The 12293-nt window shown below is 42.1% G+C and overlaps 1 protein-coding gene across 7 annotated transcripts in view; it reads left to right on the plus strand.

The window, feature by feature from the left end:
* Nucleotides 1-12293, plus strand: part of FRMPD4 (FERM and PDZ domain containing 4) — a 437407-nt gene that overhangs the window by 339851 nt on the left and 85263 nt on the right. For all 7 annotated transcript variants that reach the window (XM_043537816.1, XM_043537815.1, XM_037900261.2 and 4 more), the window contains 2 exons: nucleotides 2265-2425; nucleotides 9188-9290. In XM_043537816.1, coding sequence (XP_043393751.1) covers nucleotides 2265-2425; nucleotides 9188-9290 — 264 coding nt within the window. The remainder of the gene's footprint in view (nucleotides 1-2264; nucleotides 2426-9187; nucleotides 9291-12293) is intronic.

A 12293-nucleotide genomic window follows, 5' to 3' on the forward strand; every position in this document is an offset into this window, starting at 1 on the left:
AATAGGCAGCTGCGCGGTCGTGCAGCTTAGAGGGAATTTAGCAGACTGTAATTAAGTCACCCCTTAACCTTCTCTTTGTGAAGCTAAATATATTCAGCTCCTTTAGTCCATCACTATAAGGAATGTTTTCTAATTCTTTAATCATTCTCGTGGCTCTTCTCTGAACCGTCTCCAATTTATCAACATTCTTCTTGAATAGTGGGCACCAGAACTGGACACAATATTCCAGAACTGGTTGTACTAGTGTCAACTTTGGAAGTAAAATAACCACTCTGTTCCTACTCAAGATTCCTCTGTTTATGCATCCAAGATTTGCATTAGCCCTTTTGGCCACAGCATTGCACTAGCAGCTCGTGTTCAACTGTTTATCAACCATCAGCCCCAAATCTTTTTCAGACTCACTGCTTCGCAGGATAGAGTCCCCCATGCAGTATGTACAGTCTAGGTGTAGCCATATTAAAACACATATTGTTTGCTTGCACCCAGCATACCAAGTGATCCTGGTAGCTCTAAATCAGCGACCTATCTTTTTCATTATTTACCACTCCCCCAGTTTTTGTGTCATCTGCCAACTTTATCAGTGAAGATTTTATATTTTCTTCTAGGTCACTGAAAAATATTAAATAACACAGGCCAATTTAGAAATAAAGAGATAAGATTCAAAATGTCTACGGTATTCATTTTTGTCATATGTGAGCCATACTATACAAACTAGGAGAAAATACATTTGTAGTAATAGAATAAGCTGGGACAGGACAGCAGGTACTTTTTTGCTGACTCACCTTAATGCAAATATTAGGACCCTGCGCTGAGGTACAAAGCTGTTTCAGTTGACTCACTCTGACTCAGACTATAAGACCTATTAGCTCCAACCATGAGTATAAAAGGGCTTGATCAAGGGAACCCGTGAGCACAGACAGAGAGGTCCTGCAGGGAGAAATTCTAGAAAAATACTGAGGCTTGTTTTGTTGTTGCTTTTTAAGTTAACAATAAAAGCTAACTCCAGGAACAGAGAACATTTGTACCAGTACCAGTAGAAATGTGCAAGTATGTTAGGTGTAGGGTGGGAAAACCACCAACTTGAAGAGGCCTTAAACATGGAAGGATGATTAGTGCACACAGCTTCTCTACATATTATATGATTAACCATTATACATACATTTCTTAAGGTGTTCTTGTGGGAATGTGAAAACCTCAATTCTTGAAGATGGGAAGAGAGGGAAGATGAGATAGACCTCTGAACCTGAATGAAACCCCACCCAATTCTCATTTCTTGTGAACATTTTTTGTGATATAGAGGGAGGTGGTGTTTGAGTCTGCTATTATTACAGTCCATATATTCCTAAGGAGACTGACTTTCAAACTGACAATATGTCACACTGGATGACTTTCCTGTTCCTTTACCTTTTCTGCTCAAAAAAGATGCTTAACAGTACAATCTTCTCCTGCCAGACAAAGACTTCTATTTTGGGGGATATGACTTTGATTGATTTTAACCATTTCTTATGCACATAGTTTGAGTGTGACATTCTCCCAGAATAAACTGAGACTTATCTTTTTGAGGGTTTATTTACCTACTACTGTAATAAGAAGACAGAGCTATCACCAGTTGTTATTTTCCTTTCTACTCTTTTTTTCCCCTTCATTTCTTTCTTTCTCCTCTGTATTAATCTTCTTGCTCTGTTGATCCAAAAACAAATGATCCAGTGTTCTAAATATACAATTGAGTGTTACATTTGTTTCCAGGCTGCTTGAGACTGCTCAAATATATGCAAACTGTGCTGAATGTTTTATACTTAAGGCTGCAGGTTGACTGGGTATACCCTCTCCTCTCAGAAATGTTATAGCAGAGAATTGTGTACTTTATTTTCTGGAATGTAACTGTAATGTTTTAAATAAATACAAAGTTGCTTTATTTTCCTCCTCTCCCTGGCAAATGGAGGATGAACAATTCAAAATACAAAAGATTTTTCTCATATATTTAGAGTTGGTCAAATGTATACTGTCACATGCAGGAGTTGTGTGCAGGTATAAATATTGGTTAGCGAATCAGCTCTGTAATCTGAGATATTATTATCCTCTGTGTAAGAAAACTAATAAAAAAGATTATAAAACATTAAATAAGATGAGACTTTGGTTCTTTCAGAGAGACTATCTCAAATATTCCTCCTATCCTGTAAACATAAAGTGCTTGGCTTGCGTAGGTACCACAAAAACACATTTTGATGATCCTTTCCTTTTTTTCATTCATTTTTTCCCCACAGTCACATGACACAATCAGCCACATTTGAAGACCCTCGAATAGAGAGCTGCCAAATCACCCCTCCAGCCCCTCGGAAAGTGGAAATGAGGAGGGATCCTGTGCTGGGATTTGGTTTTGTGGCTGGCAGTGAAAAGCCAGTTGTTGTACGCTCAGTAACACCAGGTATGATTTTTCCCCTTGCCTGGCCCCAAAAGCAGGGCTTTAAGACTTACTAACTCCCTGTCTGTGCTGGCTGTATTGCTGGCAGTGATATGGATGTGCTCAGATTTCCAGCAGGACTGCATTAGCTTTTAAAGTGGTCTGCTTAGAGGTTTGATTTCTTTAGAATTGCTTTTTAAAAATAAATTAAATTTAATAATTCTGAACTTGTATTTACACTGATTGAGGCCCACTGGGACAAAATACCATGGCACATACGAGTACTATTAATGCATTCCAGCAACCAAGTGAATCATGAATACTAGACAGCATTCTGAGAGTATGTCTACACTGCAATTAAAATCCTGCAGCTGACCCATGCCAGCTGCCCTGGGCTCAGGCTGCAGGGCTGTATAATTGCGGTATGGATGTTCGGGCTCAGGCTGGAGCTCAGGCTCTTGGTTCCTATGAGGTGGGAATGTCCCAGAGCTTGGGCTGCAGCGCAGTTAAACAGCCCAGCTAATCTGAGCCCCATTAGCCCGAGCCCCGCAAGCCTGAGTCAGCTGGCACAGGCCACCCGGGGTGTCTAACTGCAGTGTGACATACCCTAAATTCTGATATGCTGACATGCCTCTATAATGAGGTCTCAAGTGGAGTTCCACAGGGATCTGTTCTGGGTCTGGTGTTGTTTAATGTCTTTATTAATTATCTACATGTAGGTATAGAGAGCATAATGATCAAGTTTGCAGATGACACAAAGCGAGGGGCGGTTGCCAATACTTTGGAGAATACAGCTAAAATTCAAAGGAATCTTGATAAATTGGAGAACTGGCTATAGATGACAAAATGAAATTCTATAAAATTGGCTATAGACGACAAAATGAAATTCAACAAAGACAAATGTAAGGTGTTACACGTAGGGAAGAAAAACCAAATGCACAAATACGGAACGAGAGATAACTGGCTTGGCAGCAACGCTGCTGAGAAGAATCTAGGCGCTGTGGTGGATCACGCCATCAACATGAGTCAGCAATGTGATGCTGTTGCAAAAAAAGCAAATGCAATTTTGAGTTGTATTAACAGAAGTATAGTATTAGCATGAAAATCATGGGAGGTAATAGTACTGCTCTACTCGGCACTGGTTAGGCCTCAGCTGGAGTACTATGTCCAGTTTTGGTCACCAAAGGATGTAGAGCAGTGTTTTTCAAACTTCGGGTTGCGACCCAATACTGGGTTGCGGCATGTCAGGCACTGGGTCACTCTGGTCAGCAGTGCCCACCGGGACATTAAGAGTCCCATTGGTGGTGCTGCCAAGCTAAGGCAGGCTAGTGCCTACATGTTTTGACACCACGCTGCGCCCCGGAAGCAGCCAGCAGTGGGTCCAGCTTCTAGGCAGGGAGCCACAGGCGTCCGCACGCTGCCCCCGCCCCGAGCACAGGCTCCGCACTCCCATTGGCCGGGAACGGGCCAATGGGAACTGGGGGAGGTGGAGGCCTACGCTTGCGGGCCTCCGCCTAGGAGCCAGACCTGCTGCAGGCCGCTTCTGGGGTGCAGCACTGTCCGTGGTGCCAGGACAGGCAGGAAGCCTGCTTCCTCACCCCGACTGCGCTGCTGACCAGCAGCCGCTGGAGGTAAGTCCAAGCCCCAACTCTGCACCCCAATCCCCTGCCCCAGCCCTGAGACCCCCCAAACCCAGAACCCCTTCCTGCACCCCAAACCCCTCATCCCCGGCCCCACCACATAGCCTGCACCCCCAGCCCAGAACCCTGACCCCCTCCCTCACCCCCAACCCCCTGCCCGATCCCTGAGCCCCTCCCACACCCCAAACCTCTCATCCCCAGCTCTTGTTGGGTCACAGGCATCAACAGTTTTCTTCAACAGCGTCCCCAGAAAAAAGTTTGAAAACCACTGATGTAGAGAAACTGGAAAGAATCCAGAGGCAAGTGACAAAAATGATCAAAGGGATGGAATGCAAGCCATATGAGCAAAGGCTGAAGGAACTGGGTATGCTTAGCTTGGAAAAGAGGAGATTAAGGGAGGGATATGATAGCAGTCTTCAAATACTTGAAAGGCTGCCATAAAAAAGATGAAGAAAAGTTGTTCTCTCTTGCCACAGAGAGCAGGACAAGAGGCAATGGGTTCAAACTACAGCATAGCAGATTTAGATTAAGTCTCAGGAAAAACTTCTTAACTGTAAGAACAGTAGGACAATGGAACAGACTGCCTAGGGAGGTTGTGGAAGCTCCTTCACTGGAAGTTTTCAAAAGGAGGTTGGATAGCCATCTGTCTTTAATGGGTTAGACCCAACAAATCCTGCATCTTGGCAGGGTGGTAGACTAGATGACCCTTGCAGTCCCTTCTAACCCTACGATTCTATGATTCTGTAAGGGCTTGTACTTTGGAATATTGTTTCTCACTGCACTCGTTTTAAACCCATAAATTTGTTAGCAGCAAAAAGCCAATATCATAGTTATTACTCTTAGCCATTACTATTGTTTGACTATACTGGTTGACCCACTTCATTTAAAGAAAGAATTTTATTCTATTGTTTTCTATTCTGTATAGTTTCTTATACCACCCTCCTCACATAGTTTCTGAACTTCTCCCAGGAATGCATTCAGTTATGTAACTAAACTATGTTATGTATGATTCTTTCTTCTCTCATCTACTCATCGGGTGAGAACTGAGTGTGCAGTGTACGGTTTTATTTTGGTAGGGATTTTGTTGTTGCTGGGGGTTTGTTTTTTTGTTTTCTTTACGGACACTGCACTGTGTTTATATTAGAGAAGGCAAGATCAGAGAAATGCACCTTGCACTTGTGGGGGAAGGTAGCAAGGTTTGTGACAACCATTAGTTCCTGGGGGAGTTTGTTCCACAATCTCAGACTGGCCCCTGAGAAAACTCTGTCTCCTATACAGAAGAGTTTTGCCTTTGTGATAGAAAGTTCCATTGTGCCTGAGAAATGGAGTTGTTGATCATGGTCTTCATCCTGAAGCTTTAGGCAAACTTGTAGACATGCTGGGCCCAGGCCATTGATTGTCTTGAAGACAAGGACGAAGACCTTGAACTTTCAATATTCTTTTGGAAACCAGTGTAGAGAGCAGAGGACAAGAAAAACTGCCTGTAGAACACCTAAATGTGATTTTCCCAGGTATGTGTGCAAATGGTGTTTGTACTGCTTGCAAATAAAGCAAATTATGCAGTTAGGATCTGGCCCCCCTGAAGTCCTGATTAATCTCAGACAGTTCTTTTTTCCCCAAAATAGTTTTATTTAGTGTAACTCTCATATTGAAAGTCCAGTTGGGGAAGCATATTTGTATTCAATCACCAAAGTAGGAGTGGAGACAAATACATTGGAACTGGTGTGCATTTGGACATAGTGAAACTCAATTTATAGTGGGTTCAAAAGTAAAATAAAATCTCCAAACCAAACAGATAGAAGCACAGCTTCAGCTTGTTGTTTGAATGAATTGTGTCAGGCAGTAAGAATTTTTTTCTTTTAAGATTTCATCTTTTGTTTTATACAATCGTTACAAAGTTTTTAAAGACAAGACATTAGCACAAGTATAATCTTTCGTTTGAGGCTGTGACACTGTGTTCCTTTTCTGTGAGCTTGTTATGGGAAGCAAAAAGGTTTTTGTGTGCTTCCAAAGAGGAAAGTTGTTGTTATAGTGATGCAGGAGCGCCACGATACTTAAGGTTGCATCATGACATCTGTGTAAAAGTTGATCTTTCTAAGTCCTCTGAAATCGACGTGCTTAGTCAAATTTTTTGAAATCTGTTGTGCCTTAGGAGAGTACCAGATGGGGTTAATGACCCAAATCTGAAGTCATTTGAGACAGATGTTCCCCAAAATAGATATTTTTTGAAGTTTCTAGATTTTTGTTTGGTTGGTTGGTTTTGCCCAGAACTGGAGATCAAACTATTGATCTGATGCAGGTCAAAATGTCAGTCTGTCAAGTTTTGCCCAAGGAAGTGCGTGGCACCCACTAAATCTTTGGTAGACTCAAACTGAGAACAGTATTTACACTGTACATGCACCAATACAGAAGAATGACTAGATGGTTTATTTTCCAACATTTCATATGGTTTAAAGCTAGACTCTTTTAAGTGCTTTAAAATCCAAATGGTTTATCAGATGCTTTGAAATTTGGTGTGCCTCGTTGGCGTGTGAGGTAGCATTGGTGATCCAAATTTGACCAAGAGGTTTCCTGAGTTACAGTCCTTCCTTCCTCCCCCCCAAAAATAATTTCCTTCTGCTGCCTCATACTGTTAAACTGAGAAGTATTAACGAAGGGATGAATCACAGACCTCTTTATTGCTGTGAACTCATCCTTCAATTAACATAACTAAGGATAATTTAGTCACAAGTCCTCACCTGAGACAAAAGAAGTTCTGGACAGGGAGGGTTGCTACTATTTGTGAGACATGACTAGCAATTTTATTTTGGGGGCAATGTAAGCAAAGTATTCATAGAATCATAGAATATCAGGGTGGAAGGGACCTCAGGAGGTCATCTAGTAGTCCAACCCCCTGCTCAAAGCAGGACCAATCCCCAACTAAATCATCCCAGCCAGGGCTTTGTGAAGCCTGAATTTAAAAACCTCTAAGGAAGGAGATTCCACCACCTCCCTAGGTAACCCATTCCAGTGCTTCACCACCCTCCTAGTGAAAAAGTTAGGGCAGAGGTGGGAATTAGACATGTGAATGCTTCCTGGGAGGGGAGGCGTATCAGGGGATGGAGGACTGTGGGAACTGGAGGAGAGGAGTTTAAGCAACCAGTAATGTTATGGGGGGCAGAAATGGAGATTGATGGTATGGGAAGCAAGAGAGTTTGGGGACTCAGGCAAGGGAGGCATGGCACCCCCTCAGCTCTGCCAGTGCACCCTAACTTCCTTGCACCCCGGGCTCTGCTTGTGCACTTCAATCCTCTCATTGCAACCACCCTGCAGCCTCAGTGCAACCACCCTGCAGCCTGCAATGCACCCAAACCCCCATGAACTGCACATTAGAGCCCTGCACGGGACTATTTTTAATCCTGCAATACCCACTCCTACACGTGCCCGCAATTATAGCAGCAGGTCCTGTGGGACCCATGGGATCCTGGTCCTGCTGCCGGTCTCTACACTAATCCGGCAGAGGGCTCTATGCCACAGCTCTGACAGTGCACCCCAACCTGCCTGAACCCCAACTCCACAGCTCTGACAGTGTACCCCAACCTGCGTGTGATGCATCTTAGGGCATTCAGGGTTGCAAGTTTGTTGCCACTTGCCTCCAGCACAAGGGACTCTTGCCTGTGTTAGCTCACAGACACAACCATCTGTCAGCCACTCCAGCACTCTCCTCTGTCTTTGCCCTGCAAGTTAACAATAGATGGCTCCAAGTCCCTTCAAAGTGTCCCCTTGTGTTTTCCAGGCACTGATCACTGGATACCCACAGAAATCCCAGATCCTCCATTCCCAAAGGAACAGTGTACCCCAGTTTACCATCTTTACCTTAGACCAGTGGTTCTTAACCTTTCCATACTGTACCCCTTTCAGAGTCTGATTTGTCTTGAGTGCCTCCAAGTTTCACCTCACTTAAAAACTACTTACAAAATCAGGCATACAAATACAAAAGTGCCACAGCACACTGTTACTGAAAAATTGTTTACTTTCTCATTTTTACCGTATAATTATAAATCAATTGGAATATAAATATTGTACTTACATTTCAGTGTATAGTATAAAGAGCAGTATAAACAAGTGGCTGTCTGTATGAAATTTTAGTTTGTACTGACTTCGCTAGTGCTTTTGATGTAGCCTGTTGTAAAACTAGGCAAATATCTAGATGAGGTGATGTACCCACCGGAAGACCTCCGCCTTGCACCCCAGGTTGAGAAGCACTGCCTTAGACCACCACTCCTGTATTACACACAGCACTCAAATTCATTTATAGCAGATGATGATGTCCTCCTTGCTTCTTCAGACTATTAATTCCTAACAGGAGCATATATTTTCCTGGTCAAAAACCTAGGAAATTCAGTGGCAAATAATTATGTTAATACAAAGTTAAGGTTGCTTGGTGACATGTCATCTCCTTGTTGAGTTGAGCAAAACTCAATCTTCTGAAAACCAGGAAATGTGCAGTTAAGGTTGCCCATGCAACTGTAACCCTACCCTCTTCCAGCAGTGCCACAATATGCCCTAGTAACACACAAACCTTTGCTCTGCCAACCCCACAGTTGCTGAAAATGTATAGGCTCTTCACCTCCTTTGACAACCCATTTATACTCACCCACAGGATTGCATCTAACACTATTAGAGAACAAAAAGAAATTTCCTGGTGGTCAGAAGTTTGAGTTTTGCTCATCTCAGCCTTCTGCAAGGGGACGATGTACCACCAAGCAATCTTAACCTTATATTTCAGTAGAGTTGGAAACCAAAGCTCTTGGCTGAAGCTTTCATATCTGAGTGCCTAACCTTAGAGTTTTCTTGTAATTCCATACAGGCACCTAAATAAAAGTGGCCTGATTTTCAGTGGTGCTGATCACCTGCAGCTCCCTTTGACTTGTCAGGGAAAATCCAGTCCTGGTTATTTAAGTACCTAAATATAATTTTATATTTAGGCACTTATCAGGTACTGTGATATGTACATTTAGATTGTTAGCTTTCTGGTGAGGGTATATTATCAGCAAAGTGCTTTAGACCTCCAAGCTGAACCGTATCTAATATCTGCCAATAGAGGAGACTGTCTATGTGTTTATAATGGTCTACTAACCTGTCCTTATTTCTCATTTGTCTCCAGGCGGCCCCTCTGAAGGAAAACTTATACCAGGAGATCAGATCATAATGATTAATGATGAGCCAGTCAGCACTGCTCCAAGGGAGAGAGTCATCGACCTTGTCAGGTAGTTGATGCCTTCGTCCTACCAAATAAACCATGAGCCCAGTGGCTTACTGCCAGAACAGTCACTTGATAATGTGGCATTCTTGCCTTCTCAGAGCGGAGAAAGTGGAAAATAATGTTACTGAGCTTATAACAAATGTTGGTGGAATTGTGTATTACTGACGGGAAATTTCCTTACATAAATACTGCAGGAGTGTGAATAAATGTGAAAAAATATACTAAAGCACCTGCAAAAGAGTTGTTGGTTGAAGGACAGGTAACCTTGATGATTAACGGTTGTATCATGTGCAGGGCTCGAAAAAACCACTCCTCTGGTTGCTTGGGTAAAGAAAATGTTGGAACAGGTTGGCGAGTTGACTGGGACAGGGTACAAAGAATCTGGCATTTTTGACTTCTTCCCTGAGGGGTGGGTTGTGGGGACAATCCTTAGAGCAGAGTGGGCCAGGCGGTTGCTGCTTTATACTGCTTTTTCATGACAGTAGTGGAGTGGGACTAAAGAGGGAAGAGAGTAGCCTAGGATATGGGGCTCTGTTACCTTCGGGGTTGGGGAAGGCAGGAAGAGGTGAGCCTGTGAGTGGACAGGTGCATATATATGTGTGTGTTGGGGGGAGGCTTTTGGGTAGTGCATGCTTGAGTGGACAGCATGTGAATTTGTGCCAGTAGTTGTGTGTTAGGTGGGCGAGTGTGAGGAATAAGGGGGATAAATTATAAAAAAGTACAAGGGAGAGGGAGGGAAAGAAGTTAGCAAACAGAAGACACAGCAGGAAAAGAAAGATGACGTTTATTATGGGGTGGAGGAAGAGAAAAGGAAAAGAGGGAACAACACACAAAGATGCAACGTGATATATAATGGGGGAAAAAAGTGGAGTGAAGCCATAGAGATAAAAGAAAGTATAATAAAACTCAAGAGGTGGAGTAAGTTAGAGTATGTTTTAACAAGTTTATTGCCAATCAACTTTCTATTTAATAAATATAGTACACAGTTGTTTTAAACTTCAGAGGCATGACTCTTAGAGGGCAGTGTGTTGTATGTATTTTTTTCACTTGGGCTAGTATGCTTTCTCCTTGGGCTAGCTGGTGTTAGGGAATTTCAGGATCTGATTGTACACATTTTTTCTCTGATAGTTAAATAGAGGGTCCTTCTCTCCAAATCTGGCAACCACCAATGTTGAAAGTAAATTGCCTTGACACTTTTCTAAAAGAGTCAATTCTGAATTTCAATTTATGAACTTCTACAACAGCTGTGATTCTCTGGGATGAATCAGATCACAATATATAGGATGAAGCGCATGAGAGTTGGGGGCAAAGTGTTCTCAGTCAAGGGGATCTGCCTGTGGAATAAAACTTCTGTAGGAGACTGGGTGACTCAGAAGTCTTACCATCTTTTGGAAATGCTGCATACCTTCCTTTTCAAAAAATATTTTCTACAATAGCAAGAAAGATACCCACAACAGTGACACCACATCCCTGAAAAATAAAAGAAAATAAAACACTATAACAAACAACTCAACCAACAAATAAAAACAAAATTCATAAAGCAGAGATTTACCACAAAAAGAGTTAGTCTTGATGGGGTCCATTTAGGAACTTTGCTATTGCTATTGATTTTATGTGGAAGCACTCAGATATTACAATGATGGGTGGCAGTATGAAACAGATAGATAGTATTTAACTGGTCATTGAAACTTCTTTGGGAAGCCTTTATGCTACATAAAACTATCATGTTGTAGTTTATATTCTTTTCCTGATTGTTTGGGATGTATAACGCATAAGTCCCATTATCAACAGTGGGATACAGCCCCATCTCCCTCCCCGGTGTCAGTAATTTACAGTAATAGGAAAAATAGAGTGCCTAATTAGGATTGAGGCAAATTGGATCTAAATATGAGGGAGGTCCCTCTGTGAAGGGGAGTTGAGAAGCTGATCCATGTTGAATATGAAAGTAGTACTCTCTGATCATATTGACTCCGTAGGTAGTGTCTTGGAAATGCTACTGTAAATAATCCTTTTCGTGTTGTTGAATTCTATCTTTTCATGGTGCTTTCCTTGTAGTTGAATTGTATCACTGCTCTCTACATGTACCTGCCTCTGGGACTTTGTCAGAAGTTCTCTTTTCTTTGATGAATTTCACAAAGGGCTGTATTAGCAGTAGGTACATCATTCCACTTAAAGAGCTTATCATCATTTCATCGGGGACATCTGGAATGATTAGACAAGGCATGCAGTCACCACATCATGGCAGAAGCCGTTCACTGCGCCAGTACAGTAGTGCATCCCTTCCATACCGTATCTAACCCAAGGTCATTCTTGGGTCGGACACATTCATATCTTTGAAAGCGATGCTTTGTCTCAGTTTGAAGCGCAGACAGAGGAAATTTTGAAATCTTGCTTTCTGACTGGTAGGCATATGTCTGCAGTCAGTGATGGGTAAGCTCTCTTCCCAGAGAAGGATATATATAAAAAAGATATAACTGCATAATATTGCGGGGGTGAGGGAATGGGTGGGGGGTGAATGCATGACCTCATTGTATACTGCAGATCAGGTATAAGAACTGCTTAGCATTAGCTATGTGGAAGTTGCTTCTATCCAGTCCTGCCAGGAAGCTTACTGCAAAACCAAGAAAGGATTTGCTTTTATAGTTGTAGAAAATGGAAGAAAAAATCAGTCTCATTTGAAAATATAGTCGTCTTGTGCCAAATATAGAATAAAGCTTTAAAAGTGTTTTAACGCAACGATGAAATGTTTTAAACTGAAATATGGGCAGGACTCAATGTTTCAAACAAAAGTATATACAAATTAGAGTTGTTGAGCCAAGTCTTGAATATTATATCAGAGTTTTGATTCTGTTTAATTTCTAATTGCATACTAATCAAATTCAAGTAAATGTAATGGGAAATTTCTTTGTGAGAGCAGTATTGTTACTGAAGGGAACATCAAAATGGGGACATTGATTAAGTGTAACTTTAAATTCAAAGAGAGAAAATATTTGTACTTCAGAATCCA

The sequence above is a fragment of the Chelonia mydas genome, chromosome 1 (genome assembly GCF_015237465.2).
Source record: "Chelonia mydas isolate rCheMyd1 chromosome 1, rCheMyd1.pri.v2, whole genome shotgun sequence".
In the NCBI taxonomy this organism is placed as follows: Eukaryota; Metazoa; Chordata; order Testudines; family Cheloniidae; genus Chelonia; species Chelonia mydas.